The following is a 26,768-nucleotide window of genomic DNA, read 5'->3' as shown; positions in this document are numbered from 1 at the left end:
CAAGCCGATCGCAAGCTTGTTGCGTCAGCCAATCTGAAGCTTACATTTTGAAATCAATGCTTCGGATTGGCTGTCGCAACAAGCTGGCGATCGGCTTGCAACTAATAGCGTTTTCGATTTGTTGACTCGATCCGACTCCGAGATAAAATAGTCTGTTCTTTTTAGCGTTTCTTGTATACTTTAACTATTTTTTTATAGCTAAAAAGAACAGACCATCGACTCGGAGTCGGATCGAGTCAACAAATCGAAAACGCTATTAATTAGAGGGGTTTTCATAGTAAGATATACAGACTATAAACAGTATGTATACCTCGGCGTTTGCCATTGTCTTCTGACGATGAGAGGCGGCAATCGAATTAAAAAATCCGATGTTTCTCGAATTTGAACTCGGGTTCTTCAGCACCGAAAGCAGACCCACAACTCTCTACGCCGTCGACACCACACCACACCACACTCGACCACGACCGATCTTGTCATTATTTATCACAATACACGATGGAATCCCGCGATATCAACCCAATTCAAACTCAACTCAACCTAACCTAACCTGACGTAAAGACAGCTCTGTCGGAGGTACGGTTGGCACTCCTGTTCGCGACGCACTTCGAGAGAAACGATCCTCGAATCGCAGCAGGCTCGCCGATGACTTCATGACTCCCTTCGGACGCCTCGCTCGAAGGATAGGTGTGTGCCTGTTGGGGTTACGTTCGCGGTCGGTTCTCGATTGAAACAAAGTCGCGTGGACACATTCCGGATTTCGTACGATGGAGCCGTACGACGTGATCGTCAATCAGCCGGTGGTAATCGACAACGTAAGTGCCCTCCAGTTCCCCTCCTGGGCCTAAGAAAGCGAGCGATGTGTCAAACTACCATGTCAGTTCGTCAACGCAGATGAGGGGAGGCTTATCTCGCTCGAGAACACGGACGCTTCGCGCCTCGTCGCATTGCCGGTTCCGTGTTCTGTTAATTCCTATCCCGTTTCCCGTCCGCGAACGTCGTCGGGAATTATTATCGACATCCGGTGTCAATGATGACGATGACGATGGCAATGTGATAAGCAATAAACCCTTTCTCGTTTTAGAATCGATAACAGTTAGTCGTTACAGCTGATTTTGTTTTTGTTCAGGGATCCGGCGTGATCAAGGCGGGATTCGCGGGCGACCAGATACCTAAATGCAGATTTCCGAATTAGTAAGTAGCAGGGAGAGGCGCTATTGACATTCGTGACAGCGTGCCTTCTGTTTTTGGAAGCTGCTCGGAAGGTGGCAAGTCATTCCGATGACATGTTAAGGGTACCGGATGATTTAAGCTTTTTTATTGACTTGACCAGAGAATTGACTGGATCGACAGAATTTTATATGCAGCAAAACTTTGAATTGTATTTATTGTTCCTGGTCCTTTTACGTCAAAAGTAACAAAGAATTAATGTGTTAGCAAGAAGATACAGCCATTATTCGATATGGTTGGTCGACGTTACTCTTATAATTAGTTGAAGTTCAAGAATTATTTTCTAATTTATTATTTTTTTGAGGGAAATATTACTTTGTGGATAAAGACAAAAAACAAGTGGAATATGTATAGAAATGTATATTATATAAATTAATCAAAATAGCTACGTTCAGCAGAGATCTTTCAACATTGGCTGTGTCGAACTGAGAAAACAGACAGTGAGCGCTTAATGATTCGTTATTGCTATTGATTTCTGCACTTGGATTCAGCGAAGATCTAAAGGCAAGAACCAATTATATTAAAGAATCACTGAGCGCTCACTGATCTGTTTTCTCTGTTCAACACAGCCAATGTTAGAAGATGAAATGATGTTAAAAATATAAATTAATACACGATATGAAAGATATTAAAAAAAAAAAAATTAGAATTTTTGTTTGTACATTAGTATGTAGCATTGGCATTACCTGATTGATGACAGAAATTAATACACAATTTCTATTTTTAGCATTGGCAGGCCGAAACATGTACGTGTTATGGCGGGTGCTTTGGAAGGAGATCTGTTCGTGGGTCCAATAGCGGAGGAGCATCGTGGCCTTTTATCTCTTCGGTATCCAATGGAACACGGCGTGGTCACAGACTGGAACGACATGGAGCGAATCTGGTCTTACGTTTACAGTAAAGATCAGTTAGCTACGTTCAGTGAGGAGCATCCGGTCTTGCTTACCGAGGCACCTCTAAACCCCAGGAAGAATCGCGAGAAGGCAGCCGAGATATTTTTCGAAACGTTTAATGTCCCAGCTTTATTTGTTTCCATGCAAGCTGTACTTAGCTTGTAAGTAGCCATTTACCGTTTGCAATAATGTGTTAGAATGATTTGCAGCTTTTAACTTCTGGAAGAATCTCTTACGCTTCCTTTAGCTTCTTAAAACCTCACAGCGTTTTCGAACGGAGCTGGTTTGAGAGAGATTTCAACGACGTTACATGCTCTATTTTAGATTTCTGATCGGACGAGCAGAGCACGTGACGTCATTAATCGCTCTCGGAGCGATCAAACCCGCTTCATCCGAAAACGCTGTCAGAGTTATACTGTTTTCGACAATTGAAGGTTCGTTTTTGCATCGCGCAACAATGATCTTCGTTATTCATTAATTACAGATACGCGACAGGCAGAACCACGGGAGTAGTTCTGGATGCTGGCGACGGTGTTACGCACGCTGTGCCTATCTACGAAGGTTTCGCTATGCCTCACAGTATAATGCGAGTTGATATAGCAGGACGTGACGTTACGAGGCACCTTAGGCTACTTTTACGCAAGGAGGGCATTAATTTCAAGACCACGGCGGAGTTCGAAATTGTCAGAATAATTAAAGAGCGAGCGTGCTACCTCGCCAGCAATCCCCAAAAAGAAGAAACAATAGAGACGGAGAAGTTTCAGTATGTGTTACCTGACGGCAGTCACTTGGAGGTAATGTAATAATAACTTGAATTTGGCAATAATTGACACGGAAAAGTATTTCAGTCGTATATAACTTTGAGATAGCGAGTTTAAAGTTTGTTCTTACCTACATGCCTCATTCAATGCAGATTGGCCCGGCACGATTTAGAGCTCCCGAAGTGCTGTTTAGACCAGATCTGATAGGCGAGGAATGCGAAGGCCTTCATGAAGTATTAACGTATTCCATTCAGAAGTCCGATTTGGATTTGAGAAAGGTTCTGTTCCAAAATATCGTATTGTCGGGAGGATCGACATTATTCCGCGTAAGCACAAAAATCAGTATATATAGACTGGAGAAAGAATATAAAAAAAATATTTTTTTTATATTCTTATTTCTATTATACAAAAATTACCTACTGATGTAACAAGATTCTCATAATTACTATTTAGGGTTTCGGTGACAGATTGTTATCGGAGATTCGTAGGATGTCGCCAAAGGACATTAAAATAAGGGTAAGGAGGCGAAGAATGAAAAGTGAAAATAAAACGTGAATAACGAGTAAAAAAGACAGCATAATAAACTTATTTCTGTTGTAACAGATATCCGCGCCTCAGGAACGATTATACAGCACTTGGATCGGGGGTTCCATTTTGGCTTCTTTAGACACCTTCAAGAAGATGTGGGTGAGCAAAAAAGAATTCGACGAGGACGGTATACGGGCTATTCATCGTAAAACATTTTGAACTTAATTTAGAGAAGCTTTCGAGAAAATGTTATATATCGAGTAATTTTATTATAATACGAAATGATGGCACACACACTCGGCACGATAACAAAATGTATCGCAGCAAGCATAATCCATAATTGTTTTGGATAGTAACTCGTAATAATTTTTATCATTATTTCAGGGAGTCATTACTTAGGCATTTCCATTCGTATATCTTTTAAGACTCGCGATGTCGTGCAAAAATCGATTTCGATTTAATTTGACTTTATTTTGATAGGTATATAGGTATGGTTGTGTTAATTATTCAATTAGATACATGAATTTCGCAAAGACTGTACGACATGAAAGGTAAAAAGAAAGCTAGCGCGTCTCAAGATACTTAAAAAAAAAGTGTAAATAACGTTTTTTTTTCCCCGAAATCAAATGAATCGAATTAAGGCTAAACGTAAAATTTCAAATTGTTTTTAGAACTTATTTATTTATAATTTATATATATATTTATGCTGTGCGCCCAGTCCTGTTTCGTGTATTACAGCGAGAATACACGATTTTCATTTATCAAGGGAAAGCGCTCTCTTGCGTCATCAATATAGCGAAACGAAATATCCTGTAATTTCTATGTGCAGCAACATTTATGCAAAAACATTTGTAAATATGTACGCTTTCGTAAAGGTACATTTCTATAGTCTACACACCATACACACACACACACTCACACAAATGCATGTGATTAAAATATGAATTTTTACAACTGTATTGTAAACGTCGCGATGTATAGCTTAAACAATTGATTCCAACATTACTTTGTAACACGCATGAGAGCTATTGATTTTTAAATGTATATTAAATGCTGAAGGAGAACGCAATCTTTGATATCTTTTATTTTACACAGTGTGCTTTAGCTGTGATAAGAATAGGAAATTCAGTTTTCAACGGAAAGTTTAAATCGACATTCTTATCGCTACGTAACAGAAGAGGGATCATATTTGAAAATGACGAGCAATAATTTAATCGGGATGGAATTCAATTATCATGTAATATCTGTTAGAATTGTACGTTATAATACGTATGCCTGCACTGTTTGGAGAGGAAGAATATTCAGAAACCTATTGTTGACAATTTAACGCCGCACATGTAATGGAAAAAAAAAATACTCAAAAATACGAGATGCTGCACGAGAGGCAGAGGTATTGGATTTTAGAAAATGCGCCTGAATCAACATATATTATTTAAAAAAGACAACCTGCAAAGGCATCTATATCATAGCTAGTGTAACGAGTGTTTATACCATTTTTAATTATTTAACAAATGTATTTTTGTTTAAATAAACAACTGTACGATACACGTTGGCTTTATACACATAATATTAGGAATAGTCGGAAAGCACGGCATTAATTAGCAATGTAGATTTTGTTGATTTTCTATATTTATGTGTAGTATAATATACTATACAAATGTTTTATATTATTCCTACATTTTCTTTTTTTTTTAAATTATGTTTAGTATTTTACAAACGTGAGATTATTAGCTAATGTATAATATTTAATCATATTGTTTGTTAAATATTTATTAGATAATATAATAAACTTATATATACTTTTAGCTATATACATTTAAATTGTTTGATATATTTGAAAAATCTATTCAGTGTAGCAGTCAGTAATCCACATAACTGATTTATATGCCTTTCATGAATAAGCAAATTTCCATGAGTGCGGTCCATTTGATATTTATATGTACTAAAAGGTTGCGACACTTTTTTTTTATAGGTTTCTAATTTATATTTAATATACGTAATATATACTTTATAGATAACTAATATATATAATATATATAATATATTTCATAGATAACTTATATTTTGCAAATGCGAACCACGATGTACTATCTTTAGTCTAGAGGCAGTATAACACCAATCGTGGTCCGCATTTGCAAAATATTAGTGCGTTTTGAAACCTATAAAAAAAAGTGTCGCAACCGATATGTCCACGACTGTAGTACTGTATGAACATCTCTACATATATTTATAAATATTGAAGTACTGTCTATTGACTATTCAAAAGAAAGAATATTTATAATTGACCAATCAAAGAACGCATTTGTTATGTGGACCGTAGCCTAAAGGCTCTAAAGCCTAGTTTATGCAGGTCGTTTTTTCTCTCTGTTCAACTCTTGTCACGCTGGAGAGAAAAGAAACAATCAGGTGTTGTTCTCTCTTTCTCTCTCTTGCCTATCTATTCTAGGATCCACGTGTTTATGTTGATATCCCTATTCCCTGACAGAAGAGGCTTTTCTGTAATAGAGGACTAGGGAAATTAGTCTCTTCGCACGGTTGGTGGTATCTGGTGGTATCACTGATCGCTCGACTCCACGGAGAGTGTGTGTGCCGTGTGGACAGTGGAGTTGCCTATCTGGACTATCTGGAGTAATCTGGACGCTCTCTCTCTCACGAATATCGAATGACCGTGTGCGACGTACATTTGATGTCCGCGAGTGTGTCTCTGACGACGCGGGGACGACGTGTATCGTAATGTCCGCGACTACTTGATTTTTGCGGGCGAAGGCCTACGTGTGGGCTACGCGAGGCGACGCGGAGAGGCGCGAGACAGCGAGCGCGAGAGAGGAGAGGTGGAGAGGTCTGGTGCGCGGATTGGGTGGTGGTGAACGCGAGCGAGGAGAAGGCAGTCAAACGTTGCAGTCATCGTCGTCGTCATCGTTATCGTCGTCGAAGCTGCTTCAGCTGCTCGCGAGTCGGAGGAGCTGTGTGTGGTCTCGCGACAGTTGCGTGTGCGTGATACACACCGAGCAGCCCGCATACATTCGCGTGCGCGTGTATTAATCGCGCGAGGTGGGTGGGCGAGGCGTTATATTCTCTCGCTCTGGTTCCCCGCACACTCTGCCGAGGGTATCTTCGCGACGAGCGCTCGCTCTCTCTCTCTGCCTCCCCCCTCTCCCACAGTCTCTCTCGTTCCCTTTCTCTCTCTCTCTCTCTCTCTCTTACTCTCGCGCGTGTGTGGTGTGCGCCGCGCGTGGTGTGCGGGAGTGCGTGCGTGCGTGCGTGCGTGAGGTTGCACTCGGAGCAGGCAAGCCAGCGGTGGTGTGCGCCGATCGCGCGGATCGCGGCGCAGCGATGAGCGACGACAGGAGCGAGGACGATCCGATTATGGACCTCTGGTACAGCAACTGGGAGCAGCAGTGCGTCGAGGCGCTCGAGTCCGAGCCCAATTACGAGGATCAGCTGCACAACGAGAAGGAGATCTACTCGCAGCAGATGTGGACGAAGTTCCAAACGACCGCGTCGGCCATCGCCCAGTTGTACAAAGGTAGATCCCTCGAATCGATGACGATTTCGACGATACGCGCGCGAGGACCTGATTCCCTTCCCTTATCCCTCTCTCTCTCTCTCTCTCTCTCTTTTTTTTGCTTCCCCTCATTTTGCCACGGCGATCCCCCCCAAGGTCGCTTCCCCTCCGCAACGCGAATTCCGTCCGTCTCGCGATTAACATCCATTTTGTTCGCGACATTTACGCGAGAATCGAGACAGAGCCTCGTGCGAATCCCGTGGGAATCTCGCTCGTCGATCGACGTTCTCGTTCTCGTTACAAACGTGTCTCTCGCAGTACCCCGAAAATTCCGATCGACAATTATCGATCGAATCCCCCCTCCCTTCCCCCCGCTCCACCCCCCTCTCCCCTCCGTTTTTAACCTCCTCTGGATTTATTTTCTTGTTCTCTCTTGCAGACCGCACGCTGGGCGTTTCGCTATGGGTGCCCTTTCAGACGGCCGCCGGTACTGTCACATCGTTGTACAAAGGTGCGTGCCTCTCTCTCTACGTCCTTATGGTGTGCTCCATTGTCAACCGCTAGATAAACGACACGAGCGCGCAGCCCCTTACCCTCTCCGTCGCTTTCTTCCCCCTCCCCCTTCCCCCCTCCTCGTCGTCTCTCTCTCTCTCTCCCCCCGTCACCGCCATCTCCGCGCCTCGTGCTGCGGCGCTCCGAAGCGCGTCACCTTCTCCGCAACGTTCCAATCTTTGTTCCCTACTGTCTTCTTCGCATCGTGTTTGCTCTTGTTTGTCCTCTCATTGTACATGTATCGCGAACGCGCGGAGCGTGCGACCGTCATTACGGGACGAAAATGGCCCCTTCCCCTTCCCCGATAATAATGGCTGACCGCTCAGGGTCAGCTGTTTATTCGGCACCGAGAGTGAAATACACATGAGGTAAACGTACCAGTGGCTGAACTATATCTGAACACGTACATACACAAAATTTATTGATCTCAATTACTTTTTTTTATTATAATATCAAAATTTAATTGTAAAAATATTTAAAGATTACAATTAAATTATAATATTATGAAAAAAATCATTTAAAAATAAATTTTTGTGTTCAGCTATAGATACACGTTCAGACCACTGGTACCGTTTACCTTACGAGCGTCCGCTGCTGTTTAACGTGGCACGGAGGAATTTGCGGATCGACGACGACGTGCATCCACTCCGGCACGCGGTCTCCTCTCGCCTGTTGTTGAAACGCGTAATTTCGTAGCGCAATGCGTAGAACTTAACGCGCGCGCATAATTCATTTGGATCTCGGGAGAAATTTAATTTCCGTGTAGAGTTTCTTTAATGACTTAATTGCGAGCTGTATCGAGTTCACGAGTACAATGGGGAACAGTGAGGATTTGTAACCGTAGCGGCGGATTGAAAACCGTGTTCGGATTATCTGTGAGATTATTTTCTTCCGATAACTTGCAGGTTGATTGATTACGCAATTTGTTGGTCATATTTTTTTGGCACGTTGTACGTCTGAATATAAATTCCGAGTAGCATGTGATTTGTGTGACACGCAGGCGAGTATTTAATCCGATAAAATTGCTCCAATGCCACGCGTCAGTTTGAAGCAAGGTTTTTAGACAGTGTTTTATTTATTAATTTTTTTATTCAATCAACGCATAAATTATGGCTTTATATATCCCTTATATACATACATACATGTATATCCCTGAATTAGCATGACTAACGTCGAGCTGCATTGCATAGCGAATTGCACTTCTGTGCGAAAAAGGACCGTCCATCGAGATGTGTTTATGACAAAAATAATGACAAGTGAAGAACCCGTTAGTTAATCAAATATCTGTCAAGAGCGATCCGTTATTCGTATAACATTTATGAAAGGAGAACGTGCTTTTGTAACATTTTGACATCACACGTTGAACGTGTAGTGTGTGAAATCTTAATAGAATTCGGAGCGAAGGGCGAAATTAGGTCAATTTTACACAGCAAAAGAATACAGTTATTGATATCTCCATTAATGACTAATGACTATTTTGATAACGTTCTTATAAGGATATCAAATTATTCATGTTATCAATGACGACAGAGATAACAACCATAAAAATATCAACTTGACGTTCGTGACAACACAAAGGCATTCTCCTTCTTCACCAGCATAATGGCTTATTCGTCTTTCGCGATTGTTATCCGTACTTTCAATTTTTTATTTCTAAAAAAATGCTACTTAGAGTTTTCTTTATATATTTTTTATTTATATATTATGTATTTTTATATATTTATTATATATTTGTTTATATTGATCTTTTATTGTATTGCTATTATAGATACTTAGAATATAAAACATAAAAAATGTATTTAAATGTATTTCTTGCTTTTATATAATTTGTTACGTCAATTGAAGCAACATTGTTACCGAAATGAAATGACAATTAAGCATCTGATAAATGAAGAGTGTTGATTATATATACAAAATTTAACGTAATAAAATAATTTGGATACTATTTTATTACGTTTATTTGTATCATAAGTTTTATATTGTGTTTTAAATTTTATAATTAGTGCATGTCGATGTACAAGGCTTAATTTGCATTTGTCTGTAAAATTAATCAAGAATTGTTTAAATAGATTCAGTGGATTGTATGAGGCGATGCAGCGATTTGGGAGTGGAACTGGGCAAGCAGAAACGTTGTAAAGAAATAATGAATTGGGCTAGGAAAAAAAGACGTATGATTCGCAGGGAAGATCTTCTTGCATATCTCTCTGGAAAACCACCTCCACCTCGTTCGCATCCACACAGGTTTACCTTTACCGTAGTTCATTCCGAGAGAATTATTAATTTAGATTATTGTTGTGTACTTTAATTTTATAACATATAGGCATTTGTAAATGTATAGACAACATGTTTCGTTAAGTTAAATTTAAAAAATAAATGACTGTAAATTAATGAATTATTAATATATTATATTAATATATGACTATATATTAATGAATTAATGATATTTTAAACAAAATAAGTGTCGATTGTGCTTGCTAAAGGCTGCAATACGTTGGCAATGTTGCAGAAGTTCACCCAAACCCCGTATGATGGTATGCGGTTCCCCGTCGTCGCATAGTCAAACGCCGAGTATGGTTATTGCTCCAGCGCCAACAACAGGCACTGATCCAGATCCTGAGTTACACACATTTAGAGAAGCACTATCGGGTATGTTGTATTCTTCAAATTTTTTATGAATTTTTTTTTTTTTTTACAATTAATACTATTTATTGCAGTCGCAACGTTTCTACTTGACTTTAAAATGTTTATATCGTAATATACGTTCTGATTCAAGAGAGATTCAATTATATTTCATTGAACTTTAAATAGAATTGGATTAGACAAAGACAGATTTACACGAGAGATTTATCTTTGTGATTTCCTTTGTGATGCACGCGAATATAGACTAACGGGACAGATTTATTTTTGATTTTCATGCACGCGTTTGAGAGAAAGCACGCATTTAATTGGGATAAACTAATAGCAGAGACACTCTAAAGCCCGTATTAGACTTAAGATTGAATTGGAATTTGACCAAGCAAAACAAAGTTCATTCTAAATTTGAGATTGGTTTTCTTTCTTCTAATTGGTTAAATCTCAATCCAATCTCAATCTTTAGTCTAATACGGGCTTAACGCGCAATAACGCATGACAAGTGACAGGCGCGGACAATAAGAGAGACATTAAATTTTCCCAGGTTCTCCGGTTTCTCGGCGTGGCGGAAGACAAGCCGAACTGTCGGCCTTTATTAGCAACGAATTGGCCCGGCATCACAAACGGCCTGCTTCGCATGACGTGGACATGGGATCACCCACGCACAAACGTATGCGTAATACACTGTAACGGCGCGCGACGCGTACGGTAGCTTTACTCCCTCGTTCCCCTGTTAATTAATCGACCCGATTAATGACTAATAGCTCAGCTCCCCTACATAACTCCCGGTTATGTGTAATTGTCATTTGAGGGAAACGGTAGTGGTCCACACTGCCAGATAAGCACGTTCGTATGTGTCTCCGCATCTACTGCCGATCTCGATTTATATAACGGTCAAAATTATTCACATCTCCCTTAACAGATCTATGTAGATTGGGCGTATGTTTTTTGCGCTTAAAATTTGAAACAACGTACTTGTAATGCAACACGCGCGTCACATATTTATGGGTATATTTTTGTGTATATTGGCAAATTAATATTTCATTCACGATCCAAAAAAGTTTGTATCTCCCCGCGACTCTTATACGCGATTTCGTGAAAAATTTGTAATCTCGCGAAATCTCGTACAGTATATAGATGTGTATATATGTAATTGTATATGTAATTAAACTTCTTGTTTATACATACAAAATTACGCAAGTGAGAGCACACGAACGTGTCTTAATAACAACTGTTTAAAAGTGCCCACAATGATCGGTCTGACCTTTACGTGCAAGAATTTGTATATGAGACTGTCACTTTGTCGATCTGTAAATCAACGTACGAAGAACTTTTTTTTTTTTTTTTTACCCAGGGGTATGACATTATCCGAAACTGAGTCTGTAAATGTCAATGCATATATCGATATATGTATCAAAATTTATAACGGCTGAGAAGCATTCTAATAACTTGTGAAACAATATTGTTGATATCTCAAATATTTTCTTTACATCACACGCGGAAAATCTCGAAATTCTCGAAGATAAAAAAACGAACAATATTTTTGTGTTCGAAAATTGTTGGATAATTGATGTCAGAATGGAACAGGGAGAAGATACGAGTGCAAAATATTTGTTATCACATTACTGAAATTCATCAAGTACCTTGTTTGAAATATTGTTTTTATTATTACCGTGATTGTTTGCAATTAATCCTCTGGATAATTGGCAATCAACGAATTGATTCACATCGCTTTGTTGATGATAGCTAGATACGAAGAGAATAAGAAACGGTAGAAAATGATGATAATGCGGTGATAAACTTTAAATTTTTTCTATTTTAAGTTTTATTTCGTGAATGATCAAAATTAATTCATTATATTCTTGTTCTCCGAATGTAATAAATTTGAGTCTATTATCTTTCTTGTGTAATATATATATATAATTCTCTTTTATTATTCATTTTTTTTTCTATCCCGCATCTGTTGCATTTCATCGTATGCGTCATTGTAAGATAGATTGAAATGGTTATTTTATTGCCCAGATTGTTCGGCTTCTATTTTACGTGGCCAAATACATACGTTACTAATTGTAAAATATTTATAGAATCCAAATTACAAGATTATATGATATAATCGAAGACTCCCAAGAAAAGAAAATACAGTGCTGGAAGTATTTCGCTTCTCAGCTACATGAAAAGTGCTAGTTCTGTAAATGTTACGAGGGGCATCAGAATTATTTATTGAAGAGATCTCATTATGAATTTTTATCGTGGTAAACCAAACTTTTACTGTAACACTTTCCATTGTACGAGAAGCAAGACGAAGGGCAAGATATAAGATAGGCAGGCATGTGTCTGATCTGTTGGAATTCTGTAAGAATTCGATATCAACGCGTCGAAGAAGAAAAAATCAGGAGATAGTATAAATTCAGTTAATCTTTCGTTGGTGCATAGGTTAGTGAGAGAAGAGAATGAATCAGCAGGAAGATACCAAGCTTTACATCCCGAACAAGGTCTGCGTTAAACATTCTATTAATAAGAAAAAAAAATGGATTTAATATTCCACGGCTCCGCAGGAGCGGTAATAATGTGTTCGCTATATAGAACTTACGTAAAACGTAGACTTTGTCAGGTGTGATAATGATTGCAATATCTGTATACGTGTATATATGTGTACATATATGTATATACATATATATTTTATATATATACATAATATATATACATAATCTATATGTACATATATAATTTATGTACTTATATATATACATATATATATGACGATGTATTTTGTAAAAAAGGCGCTTAACGGTTACGTTTAACGATTTGTGCCAGAGAGTGAGAGCCCTCCTTCCCCCCCCCCCCCAACGAAGGTGATGATTACAAATGTACATTATTTTTAACTATATGCCTCATATTACTTCTATCTGAATTTTCGAAGATGCCGCACTCGAATTGATAGACGATTTTTTTTATCTCGTCGAATCCGCTGCGATTCGACGAGGTAATACATACGAGATCTACGTATTCGTGGAACGCGTAGAATCGCGAACGGTTGCTCTTCGAAAATTACAGTAAGAAGTCAAACGTACATTTCTATTCGTTTCTTCGCAAGATCGTTCGAAAGCGTCACACTCGTGAGAGGAGTAAAAAAGGAAAAAAATTGTTGTTCAGTTGTAAATATAGCGTACGCTAATAACGGTAAACAATAAACATAGATATATCGCTAATATTATCATTACTAGTATTAACTACTATGCGATAGCTTTAACAATATTTATCAATGATACCGTGCGATCGGCAGTTAAAATGTTTAGAATTATATCGACGACTCTGTGCTCTCGATTCACACAAACACACACATTTTCCGGGAACGAAGATCGACATCGCGATGCAGGACCCGAGAGCCTCGCGGCAAAGTGAGAAACAACCGCAACAACCGTGGAGAATTTATTTTTCGCGAGCGAATCGCTTACACCACGTCTTACTACACGTGCGAATTAAACGATCACGGAAGAAAGGTGTTGCTTTCATGATTGATGTACAACAAAAAAAAAAAGAAAGATAAAAACAAACAGTCGATTGAAAAATTTGTACGTTCGCATCTCGGTTTTTAAAACACACGTTTCTTCCCTCGCCCGTTCCAGCTGTCGGAAGCTATCCTCCGTGTAAATGTCGTTCTTTTCGTATAACTATGAATATAGAAGAAAGTAATACATTAATTAGGTAATTATCGTATGCGAAGATGCCATACTTAGGTACACTTTACCCCGTAAAGCGAGCGCACCAAAACCCGACGGCCGACACGTGTGTGCGTGCGTGACGTCGGGGCAACTCTGTACCGGAACACCGACATCTGTTTTCATGTTTCCGTTTCCATGTGTTTCGTGGTACGTCTTCTGGGTCCGCGTATAATCGAGAAACGTCCATCCTTGATCGTGATGTTTGACATCCATTTGAGAGAAAATCGAGAGTCCGTTCTCGAGTTTACCGAAGAGTACTACGGGGGGCGAGTCACACTCTCGCTCGCATCCCCTCGCATTCTCTTTACTTCCGAGAGTCGCTCTCAAGCGGACGACAGATCAGTGGCAATTACTGTACTTCTTTTTCTCTCGTTTTTTCATTAGCGAGCAAGCATCTTGAGTACGCGGTTTCGCCGGTGTAATTGGCATTTTTCTATCTTGCGTAATACAGGCCACCCGTGGGGCCGACGGAACGACACTTGCGAGGTCGGCGAAAAAATTTTCCCACACGCGAGGTAGCTTTCCCTTTCTCATCAGGAAGGATTATCTCGTCGGGATTATATCTGTGGGCCGCTATAAGATTACATATAGGTATGATATGCATCGAGCAAATATGAAATTGAAATGATTTTGTTGATTAGGATATAATTAAGTTTATTAGACGACGTGTTACGTAATTTTTAATTCGTATTAAAAATTATAACATATTTAATTCAAAAAGAGTTCAATAATTTCTACAAATGCGGTTCGCAAAGGGAATTCTTTTTGTGAACATAAAAATATCTATATTAAAATTCAATATGAATTGTATGGAATATCATTTTATGTTTATGAGATATTATAACGATATGTTTATATGAGAATATATAAATGTATAATAATGCGACAATGAAGGCGCCTAACAGACGTTTCTAAAAAAAAGAAAGAAAAGAATTTGAGAATATACCGAAATCAATATGATACCAGGACCGGTGTAATAGTGTATTCATAGGCTAAAAAAAAAAACAAAAAGCGGAGGTGAAGAGAGTCAGGAGGGATCACTTGTATATTATATCGTTCACAGTTATATTGTACTTCATAGTACGTTCGTGGATACGCAAGGAACGTATAGTAAGCGCGTACGTTCGACGGACGCGAGGCACCAAAAAAATTTTTTACGAGCGTATCTCCCCCTTTCCTTTTCTTGTTATTCCGATGCACATTGCCGCAAGTTGCATTGGTGCACTGGTCGCGAGAACGAGTGTACCGTGACATGAGACTTGCACGAAACATGACGCCTTGGTCGGGCACGACGCGTTCATGGGCAAGGCGTGAAATGGTGCTGTTACTTTCTTGCGAACATAAGAAGCTTGTATATTTTTGCGCCTCTTGTTTGTAAGATAATCATTTACAAATAAATCACGAGAAAAAGAAACCTGTGCCGTGGCATCTTTCTACCCCACACGTAACACTTTTTCTCCTAATAGAAACTTTTGTGTGTGTGCGCGCGCGTATGTGTATACACGTGTATACACGTATTTATATATTTGTCATACATAAAACGTGGGGTAACGAATGACTCAGTGCGCGAGCACGTTGATTCGTAATCGGCAGTCTCGGATTCAAGCCTTTACTCCACATATTATGTATCGATTTTATGTTACAATATTATGAAGCTTATTAAAATTATGAATTTGAATTACATAAGGTTTAATTATGAAATTAACAATAAAATTGCAAATATAAATTGAAGATATATATTATACGTTAATCATAAAGGAATACCTAGAATGATTCCAGGGCATTCCTTTCGTACAAAATATACATCTTTCATCACTGCATTTGTAATTTTTTTGAAATTGATGTGAAATTTCGTTATACAATTATTTATCTCAAATAAATCTTGTTATCTTATACATTATATTATTTTTGTGCTATTTGTAGATTCAATATGTACTAGACACAACGTTGCACAAAATTAATGCATGAAATGCAATCTATATAATTATCCATATAATATATAATCAACAATTATTGTTATTAGGGTTCAGTAATACTTAGAGCCCCGATGTTCGATGCTATTTTCCGTATTGCGCGCGGAGCACCACTGCGTATGTCGAGTGTGTTGGGTGCTCGCTGAAGTGAGATAGCAACATTTCTCGAAGAGACCAGATGTAAACAATATAGCTCCCGACACACTCGCATCCGAGATCCAAGACCCGACATGCACGCAGCGGTGCTCCACGCGCAACATCGAAATCGAACATTCGGCCCCTGGTTATAATTGTAAAACATAAAAATCTAATATCGTCACATACAATTAAACGATTACTCATTGAAATTCGCATTAGATTCTAAAAGATAAATATGTCAATTTTTTATCATTATTATTATCAATAATAAGGAAATTTAGTAACTATACCTCGAACATAAATAATCCAAGTCCTAGTTAAGCAACTACAGTTCGTTATTAATAAATTAAAATATTTAAATTCTGACACTCAATTTCTTTCGTGAAGTTTAAGGCTGTTAAATAAAAAAAATTATGATAAAAGTGTACATATTTTTATTACAATTTGAAAATTTTTAAAAATTTCGTGTATAGTACAATAATATATATATATATATCTAATTATATAGAATAACAGGTCAGGCTGACATTGAATAGAGCAATGTTAATGATGGTATATTTTATGGCAGTATATTATAGTATATTGAATTTTTCTTCTTTGATTATGGCGCGAACTGTTTGTTCTCTCTTACTTATCTATTATTTCGTTACTTAATTCTCTCTCTTTTCCTTATTTTTCTAATCTTTTAACATAAGTTTTTCTGGTAATCATTTACATAATAAGGATGTATAATTTAGCCAATGAGATCAAGTAATGATAGGAAAATACGTAGACTATAGAATTACAAGGCACAAAGAAGTTCAATATTAAGAATTTTCTGATATTGCATAATTAATAATTTAAAATTTTTTAAAAATTTGTCTAATGATTACTTTATGCGATTTTTACAAAAAAATCTCAATTTTAAAACAATCATTCCCTATTTCATTTTTATATCTCTTGCACACAAACCAATATTAATAACCTACTTCACCGTATTTGCGGACGGACGGATAATTTCGTTAACAGCAATACATCCCTCTGTAGGGCTATTGCAATATACTATTTTCACAATTTACTGTCCTTGATAACACTCTCCGGCGTGGTGAGCGCCTTTTTCCGATTGGCGATCGCATTAGTGAGCTTCCGTCTGGGGCCGAGCGGAAGTTTGAGGGCCGCCATGTCGGCTTCCGTGAGCAGCATCAGAGCTTCCAGATCGATTTGCTCCGACTCCAAGACGGGATGTATGGACGTGAGATTATTGGCGACCAAAAATCTCTGCAAAGGCGTCCATTCCTCGTCCGTTTCCTCGCCCTCTGCTCACAGATAAATTCAGCAACGTAACATTCTGCCTTTCTCGCGCGCGAAACATGACGGCGCGAAAAAATCGGGCGAGATGATTGATTATCGCGCATCGTATCTTACGGCACCGGAACGCATTGTCGCGTTTTGTATTACACAAGTGTGCTAATTGTACTCTGTAATGAGGAGTTCGTTGAACTTACCCGAAAGAAGATCCTCGTCCCACAAGCTCTGCCTGCGTGCCAAACTGCCGGCGCTTCCTATACTAATCTCCTCATTGTGCCCGTTCGGGCTAAACTTGTTACTGCTTACGGATCCGTTTGTAGAACCGTTTGCAGAAAGATTGCTATTTTGCAGTTGAACATTCGTCTGCGTGACTGGCAGATTGTCCAGCGTAGATGTTATCTGCGAGATGGAGAAAATTACGAATTAACTTACTACGCAAATACAGGAAAAAAGAAATTAATTAGCTCGTCTAACGCCTTTTCCGTCTGTTCGCACTTCGTTGCATAATTACGCGATTAGCGTATCCGATGAGTATCTATTACGTACTTCAATGCGGTAACCGTTTAAAAGATCGTTAACGTTTCTGCAACGATTCCCACAATTTATTTCTTTGTTTCTCTCGAATCTCGTGATTCAAATGGAACAAGCGCGATAGCGCATCTCGTCGCGAAAGAAAACGCAGTTATAAGTTAAAGCGCACCGATTTCTACCGAGCCGAGTAGTTATTACGAAGGTAGTCATGCGAAACGGTTGCATTTGGGAGATTACAGCGTGTAAAAAGCATGACATTAAAGCTATTGTAAAAATAAGAGACATTGTTGCAAATTTCCATAATTCGAGGCTTCCAAAGAAAATAACACGTAGCTCAAAATGTAGAGAAAATATCTTTTACAGTAATTTTCCTTAATAACGATTTTATTGTAATTATTTTATCGTAAAATACTTGCAACTACTCGTGATTGTAAGGACGATCTAAGATATGAATGTTAAGACTGACCGCCCTTCTGAAAGCCACCGAACCGAAGCCAGGTCGGTTGAAGATGCTGGCTGGTTCCTGAAGAAAAGCGGTGTCCTTCACAACGTTCAAGTTCTCTTCCTCCCTGTCCTCCTCCTCCTCATCGTATATCCTTTCACCTAAGAGATCGGGCGTGCTCTGCGATTTACTGAGAGTGCCCCATACATCAGAGATCTTTCCTCTTCTAATGCCTATGTGTTGTGGCTGAGTGTCGTACGTGCCTACGTACATAACTTCAGAATCCCGACGAACGCCAGTGAGACTTCGAACTGACTTCTTCCCATTCACTTCGACCTAATAATAATAATAATAATAATAATAATAATAATAATAATAATAATATATGCGATATTATGTGATTTATTAAGCATTAAATGATTTAAGTTACGACTCTAAAATTTTTTATTTGTTTTTTTTATATAAATCAATTTTTTATATCAAATGATATCAAAAATTTAAAAATTTTTTAATTTTTAGATTATATTTTGACACTTTCGTTTTGAATCATGAAAAATTATATAATTTTTATTTATATATATTTATATATAATTTTTATTTATATATATTTATATATTTTTTTTACCTCTACAACTTTGAAGTCGTTGACGGCTTTCTTAGCTAAAGCTTTCCGACAAACTGTGCTGCCGTGCCTCTTCGTAGTGGTACCAACGATGTCGCTGAATGTCGGCGAAGGTTTCATTCGGCCTCTAAAGGTCAGTACTCCGGGCCGTTGAGAGTTTAACTCGTTCATTGCGTCGAAGTCCGACTTAGCACGATCCTTTATGAGTTTCTTCTGTTCCTTTTCCGCCCTAATTTCAGCTATTTTCTGTTTCTTCATATACTCTTTCAGTCTTGACAGAAAAATATTTGTATAATTAGTTCAAAAATTTTCATTTATAATTAAAATGCAAAATAGGCATTTAAAAGAAACCGGATGGGAAAACATAAATCAGTATAGCGCAATGTACAATATGCTAATGCCAAGTGAGCAAAAAAATTGAAACTAACTGCGAAAGAAATTATCTGTGCTCTCATCATAATAAAAACACGTTTAGTCTAACGATTCGCAAATGGCAGCATTATTTTCTCTCTTTCCTTCATGGAGGTGCAAAAACAATTCGCATTCCACAACTGTACCTCTTCTCCGCATCTCTCTCGGCCTTTTCCCGGAGCATCCGGCTTTTCTTGCGATTATTCAATTCCTGATCGGCCTGGGCGATGTCCAGGAACTGCAGGATCTTCTCGCAGCCGTTTATCGCCGCAAGTTCACGGGCGGAGTGCCGGTCGATGTCCAGCGACCAGATATTGCAACCGAATTTCACCAAGAATTTCACGCAGAATTCGTGGCCCCTCGCCGCTGCCAGGTGCAAGCAAGTATTACCGAAATAATCGGTCTTGTCCGGATCGCCTCTATACAATGAAACGATCATGTTACGCCGAGATAAATGTGGAAACAGATTTTTCAGATTTCAAGAGAAAAAACTTCGATTTTGTAATAAATAAAAATCTCATATATAAGAATATATACAAAATTCTTTCAAAATTTTTACGTACAACAATGAAATATTTTTCACGATTTTATTTGTTTTTTTTTCTTTTTCGGGAGAAAGGAACAGACGTTTATTTTATAATACTTGATAAACTCTTGCGCTTTGAAGACAAATAGATATTTAAATGTAAAATATACAGATATATATTTCTGATAACAGTCGTTTTCTCAACTTTGATCGAAAATTATATAATTCTTAGGAACTCGTATGACATATAATTTATTTTTTTTTACATTAATTACATTAATCAGTTACAGAAAAATTCCTCGGAAGAATTTATTGATCGTTTCTATTGAAACTTATTTGAGAAATAGAATTAGACAACTTGAAGTACTCGAGTAAACTAAATATTTGTGTCGTAAAATGGATGTGGATATTTGTGGATTTTCGGATACGCCAAAGTTCGCTTCGGCCTGCCTTTTATAAAGTGTACGTCCCATTGTTTTTCATTCACTCGACCGCGGTTTCCGCAACTGTGCAGTTCCGATGGACACCTGTAATGCGTGCTTCCGGTTCCGTGCACGTATTATTACGATATACAATAGCAGAACTAAGGGTCCGACGGCGGGACCTTCAGGAGCGGACCAATTCGGATCGACGTCCCGTCGATTTGTTGAACGTACTATAGAGAGATCAATGCGATTATTTTTAACATTCGTCCAAAAAAATCTGCAGACATATCGCGATAAACGGCCGGAAGCGTCGAGGAACTTCGCAGTATTTTGGTCGGAGTTAGCTTGCAGTCGAGAGGCATGTATATTAATTACGAAGTGGGGCTATCGTGCTCACGGGGCACGACGACCTCGTGCCTGATGGGCACCAATGTTTCGTGTGAGTGGATAAAACACGAAGTTTCGTCGAATGTGTTTCGTTTCTGTAGCTCGTTTCTATAACACGGCGTATAGCAACCACGTACACGTGCGATTTATTATTAATTTCCACTTGTTTCCACAGCGCGATATTAATCGTGTAAAGTCGGTCTGCAATAAGTTATTGTAATGATCAAATGCGATGATGCAAATGCGATGCACGCGATACAGGCAAGAATATTAGAAGTGTCTTGTCGCGTGCACCAGCCGTCGCATGCCACTGTAAAATGCGACACGCTGGTTTAACGCTTGGGTCACTGTAAAGAGGAAAAATAAGATTAGGCATGCACGTACCCTCTGGCGACCAGCAGTCTCAGAGCATCTACGTGGCCTTCGAAGGCTGCCCATAATGTCGGGGTCATTCCTCCTTCATCTCGCGCGTTACAATCCTTTCTCGTGGCTTCCTTCAGAACATCCAACGTGCCTTCTTGCGCGGCCCTTCGATAAAGAGAAGTCTGTTATATTATATTACTCTTTGTACGTTATCAAACGTTCTTAGACTCGTTTCTTCGTTTCGAGCGTTGGAATGGAATATTAAAAGATATTGATAATACAAATATTAATATTTGCAAGAAATTAGCAAGTAGAATTATGATATTTGCGCACTAATAAGAAAGTATTTCATTTATCAATTGCTATTAATATTAGTAATGTATATAAAGAAATATGTAGAAAATATATAAATATTTCGTTTATCAACTGCTATTAATAATAATGTATATAAAGAAAGATGTGGAAAATATATAAAGATATAGATATAGCATCTATTCCCAAAATACCATGAATCAATTAAATTTTAATTGATACAAAAAATGTATTATATATGCGCAGTATTTTATGCTCTCTTTCACTCTCTTTTTTCTCTTTCTCTTCCTGTAAGAAAAATATTTTTACTTCTTTGGAATACGGCACGGCGAAAACCGTACTTGTGTTACTTTATCGTGCGACGCATCGCGTGATGTCTTATCTGGTTTTAACCGGGTTGTTTTTTTAATTATCGTCACGTTCCTCGAAGAAAAATTGCGAATCTCAGCACGGGCAGAAAGCTTCGCAAAGTAGACGCATATATCCACGCGTCTCAACATCTGATAATCCGTGGCGGCTTGCTCGCGATATTTTAATTAAACTGCTGAAGTGCTCGCAGCAGCGCGACGCGAGAGATTCGCGTTTTTCCTTCCTTCTAATTAGGGAAATTGGGATGTTAAGGGAAAACGTGTGTGTGTGTGTGTGTGTGTGTACGCGCGCGATTTGCCAGGCGAGACAGCGGCCACTTTCGATTCGCCGATGCTGCATTCCACGAACTGATTTCAGCGCATATCCTTTCTCGTTACTTCATCAATGTCATCCAGTTAATAATATTAATGATCTTCTGTCACGATTAATTCTAAACAGTATAAGATTACAGTATAAGATTAATACACAAGCTATATTAAATTAATAAATGTATAAGATTAATACACAAGCTATATTAAATTAATAAATGTGTTATCATTCTTTTTTAGATTTCGTAACTTTACATCGTAGATTATACTCAAAATTAAATGTACTTTCTCATTTTCAGAGACACTTGTAAATGCAATTTACAACTTTTGCTATTTATTCTCATTAATCTCTATCATTTTCAGATCTAATTACGAAATTAATTTCTTTTTCATTTTTTTATAATAACAAAAAATGATTCCAGAAGCAATAATAAAAAAAAATCTCTTTTAGAAAAAGTAAACCGAGAATTCAAACTTAGATACTTTTCTCCAAATTAGTTATTAACGCGTTATTTTTAATGATTTTATAAAGTATTTTTATGATTATTTTTAAAAAACATATTCAAACATTTTGAGAAGAGCCGACTCTGTGAATTGAAAATTTTGCTAAGAAAACACTCAAAATTTTACAGAAAATATAAACATATGGAATTCGAACATTTTCATTTGAAAATTAACATATCAATTGCATAGAATGTACAGCAGTCTCCATTGCTAACGAAAGTTGATTAGGTATCCGTTGGAAATTTTTACAGATGATCTGCGCGATAAATTCCCGTGTGGTGAATGAAATAAGAGCACAGGCCTCCTCTCATGCATGAATTCCGCACGCGCTCTGCCGATGTATATACACGATACAGTCCCCGCATGAAACAGTCCGTAATCACGGTTATTCTGCGCTTGTAATTATTCGAAATCTTTTAAATCTCTTTATTTAATAAACCGCGTGCGTATTTTACTGGGGATCACTTCTGCGGCTCTCTCTCACCTGCGATACTAATGAACGTTGTTAGAACATATAATATATTAATTATCGTGCTTAACGTGCCTCCATTTATTCCAACAGCTCATTGCACGCCGTGATTATAAATACGAGAGATTCGATTCGGTTCACGTCTCCTCACTTCGTTCCAGTTGCTCGATAAACGTCGGTCCGATTTCCTCGACGAGACTGATTATCATTATAATCCTGTGTGCGAATCGTTTAATTTATGATTCGAATTGTGTATATACAGTCATAAAAAAGTCTTACGGCATTCTATACGCTGGAACGAAATTTTAATTCATAGTACGTTATAACAGAACAATGGAACTTTTTTATAATAAAAGAGGTACTGAACTTTCATATAAGCCCATTTCTACCCATTATAGATTAACTTCAGTCTCAGTTCAACTTATCTTTTTCCAATTTTTAGAAGAGGATAAAAACTAAGTTAAATCGAGATTAAAGTTAATCAAGCATTGGTCGAAATGAACGATAATCAGTTAACTTGAATGTTATACTACCCTATTTGTATTTTTAATATAAAACAGAGTACTAAATGTCCATTTCTATCTGTAACATAGATTAATTTTATATATAATCTCGGTTTAATTTACCTCAACTATCGTTTTCAAATTTCCAAGAATTGGAACAAGATAAAGGGTAAATCGAACCGAGATTACAGTCAATCAAGCTACATCGATAGAAAATGAGTCTAAGAAAGAGCGACGTGTTCAACACGCGCACGAAATCGCATTCCATCCGTGTAAAACTTGTATCAACATATTATTCGCGTGATATGCGTATATTTAGCCATTCTCCCCGTACGTATCGAGTCGCCTCGCGCGATCGGCCGTGTGCCGCGCCACTCGAGACTGCGGCGATGATGTTTTTTCCTTTGCCGTGTCCCAAGGCTGCACAAGTACCTCGCCACACGACATTTCTCCGCTTTCCGGGGGACAAGTTATATCCTACGCGGGCGGGCGCGTACAACGAAAACAAGAGCACACCGAGGAAGACACCTGGGAAGAGTCGGAAGAAAGAGAGAGCGACAAGGAGAAAACCGCGACGTCCTCCTCGACGACGAGGAAGAAAAAAAAAAGAAAACAAAAGTGTGCACTCACTTATGAAATCGCTCCGACGACATTTCGCGCGCGCGCGCGCGCGCGTCCCTCGCTGTGTGTTACGCGCACCCGGCTACAATCCGGACAGCATCGCTCGCGAATCCTGGAACTCCTGGGGGACGCTCGAGACGAGGAGGGCTCCGATCGAGGATTCGACGAGGAGGAGGAGGAGGAAACGGAACGCGACGAAGGAAAACGACGGAGCGCGACGCGGTGTTGCGGCGTCGAGACGCGGGACGCCCGTGTCGAAAGTACTGCGTTCGGCGGTGCACTGCTCGAGCGAGCGACGAAGTTACACACCTGGGGGGCCCCCGGCGCGCAATGTAACCATCCCCTTCACCCCCCTCCCCCCTCCTCAGTGGCGGCTCCGCTCGTTCCCCGTCCTCCGGCTGTCACGCTTCGCTCCGCCGACTCGATAACCTCACCTCTCGCTCGCTCGCTCGCTCGCTTGCGCTCCGCTCCGCACAATTTGCCGCTTGCCGCCACCTGCGCTCGCGGGGCGCCCACGTCCGCCATCTGGAGTCGGCGCCTCGCAAAACGCGCGAGACCCTCTCTGGCGAGAGTCAACGAACGATACGCGGCGCACCGCGCGCGGCTTTGGATTCAAATCGCGCGGGCGCGCTCGCGTAGCTTAACGCGCAGTCGCGTCGCGTTATATAATCTGGCGTTTGGATAAAATGATAATTTCTACCAACGTTAGATTAATTATGGTTTTATTTATACTTTTTATCCTGTTTTAATTTTTAAAAGTAGAAAAAGATACAAAGTTAAGTTAAACCTGGATTAAATTGAGTTTCCTCTGCGCTCAAAGGTTGTGCGGGTACGATATAATATATAATACGTGGGATAATAATTTTTATGCACTCCGGCGTCTCGAGAGTCAAAAAAACTTTGCGCGTTTTTCTTTCTCGCGCGAGAAGGCGTCAAAAGTGGACGGAAATGGAAACGTTTACCGATAGTACCGTCGGTACTGTCGGTAGCTTGACTCACGTTGTATCGGGACGAAGTTGCCGCGCCGCTTCGCGAATCTCCCGTCGTGCTATATCGCATGCGTCGCGCGACGCCGCAGCGGATCGGTTCTTCGAATCGACGGGGTAAAGTATCACGGCGAGGTTTAATTAGCAGCTGTTACAAATCGTGCGTCGAGTCCGCGTCGGGGACATTTGGCTAATCGCGGCGTTTAGCACAGGATTCGATGCGGCGGCGATTGATTGTCGAGATCTCCCGAGATCTCGCGAGATTGATCGTTCGATCGCGGGTGCGAGCGCAATATGGCGAATTGCGACGCGATGCCGGTCGCACGTATTTTGGGACGCATCGCGTCCCGCGGATATTCATGCCTTTCGTTTCGCGCGTTCGCTCGTTTACGCTGGACAATGTAATATATAAGTAGTCGCGAACGGGAGGCGAGCACGCAATCGCGTGCATCGCGGGTGTCGTTGATCATCACGCGAAAATGCGCGAAAGTGCGTCAATCGGCGGGCCGGACCGGCCGGACGATGCAGTCGCGGCGCGTCGTGTCGCGACGTCGCGTGAAATTGGCCGCGACGCTCCGCGAATCTCATTTCAGATCCTTCCGTTGCGAGACGCCGTGCGCGAGAGTCAAGTTACGTGCAGATTCGTGGCTCGCATGCACCGTGTTTTCTCTGCGTTTGTTCCGCCGCCGCCGCGCCGGAGCCGTCATAAAGTCGCGTCGTCGTGCCGTGCGATCGGGATTGTACCGAACGTATATAGCGAGTCGCGCGATCAACGGTGTGTTTCGCGAGAGTATATAAGATTGACGTCGGGAGTGTCCGGGCGATGTGTGATAATGTCGCGAGTGTCGCAAATTAGTGAGTAGCTGTGAGATCAGAAGCAGCAACGGCGGCGACTGGACGAGAGAGGAGGAGGGGAAGCCTTGGCAGGCATCGGGCGACGCGGAGCAATGTATAGGGTAAGTGCAATTGTTGAGATCCGATAATCTCGGGTGCTCGCGACTCCCCGGCTCGGGATGTCTAAAGAGACCGCGGTCCGGTCCGGCGCGTCTTCTTATATATAATTTAGCGCTGAGCCACGACCGTGTCTTCTGCAGATCACTACTAATTCAATTGTCATTCACTTAAGTGAGATATTTTGTCGCTTTAATTAAGATTTACAGATGCGATTTCATTCGACTCTGCAATACCCCAAGGTGTTTGTGTTTGTCTATCTAATAAAAAAATTCCTCTTAGGAGATAATATATTGCTTGATAAAATATGAATGTGCGACAGTTGCATCAAACAGACTTCATGCGATCGTAATACGATTATTTATGATATATTGCATCGATACATAATAACGCATGAAAGTTTTATTAAATGCGATTGTAGCATCTTAATTATATACAATTGATTTTCAGATTGATTGATTTTGAGTTGATTGAAATTTGTAAGAGCAATTAAATGTAATCACGATTATGTATTTATTAAAATTTTTAAATTAATGATTTATTTAAAAAACAAATAAAAATTTCTATAATTATATATCTTAAAATACTGAATTGTTTTAGGCATTGTTTTAATTTTGAAATGTTTGCTTATTACAGATTTATTACAATTCCGCTGCTGCGTGCCGGTGAGTGTAATATCTTTCATCTTCTCGTAAACTTTTGTATTGGAGTGCTGATGACAATTTTGTCAAATCGTTTTGACACCTAAGCCTGGATCCCAAGATTCACGTAAATCATATAATTGTTACCATTATTTTTTCCATAATAATTTGTCACAAAGT

The 26,768-nt window shown here is 39.5% G+C and overlaps 4 protein-coding genes across 6 annotated transcripts in view; 2 read left to right on the top strand and 2 right to left on the bottom strand.

Moving 5' to 3' along the window:
• LOC105454977 (cytosolic purine 5'-nucleotidase) overlaps positions 1–526 on the bottom strand; it is a 35,304-nt gene extending 34,778 nt beyond the window's left edge. Inside the window, exon 1 of the mRNA XM_011697980.1 lies at positions 311–526. Coding sequence (XP_011696282.1) covers positions 311–325 — 15 coding nt within the window. The 5' untranslated portion in view covers positions 326–526. The remainder of the gene's footprint in view (positions 1–310) is intronic.
• Positions 527–629: 103 nt separating this feature from the next.
• On the top strand, positions 630–4,956 carry LOC105454976 (actin-related protein 1). 2 transcript variants are annotated; one of them, XM_011697976.1, is made up of 7 exons: positions 630–812; positions 1,127–1,191; positions 1,955–2,281; positions 2,605–2,914; positions 3,034–3,207; positions 3,335–3,397; positions 3,485–4,956. In XM_011697976.1, the coding sequence occupies exons 1-7, from the start codon at positions 765–767 to the stop codon at positions 3,626–3,628; spliced, it is 1,131 nt and encodes a 376-aa protein (XP_011696278.1). In that variant the 5' UTR covers positions 630–764; the 3' UTR covers positions 3,629–4,956. The 2 variants fall into 2 exon arrangements, with proteins under 2 accessions (XP_011696278.1, XP_011696277.1); XM_011697975.1 differs by lacking the exon at positions 630–812 and adding an exon at positions 877–1,050.
• A 1,092-nt stretch (positions 4,957–6,048) lies between these two features.
• On the top strand, positions 6,049–11,905 carry LOC105454975 (UPF0472 protein C16orf72 homolog). The gene is made up of 5 exons (XM_011697973.1): positions 6,049–6,935; positions 7,354–7,425; positions 9,536–9,707; positions 9,973–10,112; positions 10,642–11,905. Exons 1-5 carry the CDS (start codon positions 6,743–6,745, stop codon positions 10,785–10,787), a joined length of 723 nt encoding a protein of 240 aa, XP_011696275.1. The 5' UTR covers positions 6,049–6,742; the 3' UTR covers positions 10,788–11,905.
• Positions 11,906–16,463: 4,558 nt separating this feature from the next.
• LOC105454974 (Usher syndrome type-1G protein homolog) lies at positions 16,464–24,316 on the bottom strand. 2 transcript variants are annotated; one of them, XM_011697972.1, is made up of 8 exons: positions 22,962–23,042; positions 21,578–22,035; positions 20,946–21,089; positions 19,370–19,642; positions 18,816–19,083; positions 18,215–18,526; positions 17,415–17,616; positions 16,464–17,225 (listed from the first exon to the last, which is right to left on the bottom strand). In XM_011697972.1, the coding sequence occupies exons 3-8, from the start codon at positions 21,011–21,013 to the stop codon at positions 16,978–16,980; spliced, it is 1,371 nt and encodes a 456-aa protein (XP_011696274.1). In that variant the 5' UTR covers positions 21,014–21,089; positions 21,578–22,035; positions 22,962–23,042; the 3' UTR covers positions 16,464–16,977. The 2 variants fall into 2 exon arrangements, with proteins under 2 accessions (XP_011696274.1, XP_011696273.1); XM_011697971.1 differs by lacking the exons at positions 21,578–22,035; positions 22,962–23,042 and adding an exon at positions 24,020–24,316.
• Positions 24,317–26,768: the final 2,452 nt, after the last annotated feature.

The sequence above is a fragment of the Wasmannia auropunctata genome, unplaced genomic scaffold (assembly GCF_000956235.1).
Source record: "Wasmannia auropunctata unplaced genomic scaffold, wasmannia.A_1.0 LD335965.1, whole genome shotgun sequence".
Classification (NCBI taxonomy): Eukaryota; Metazoa; Arthropoda; class Insecta; order Hymenoptera; family Formicidae; genus Wasmannia; species Wasmannia auropunctata.
The sequence above is the reverse complement of the archived record's forward strand: the minus strand, read 5'-3'. Positions and strand labels throughout refer to the sequence as shown.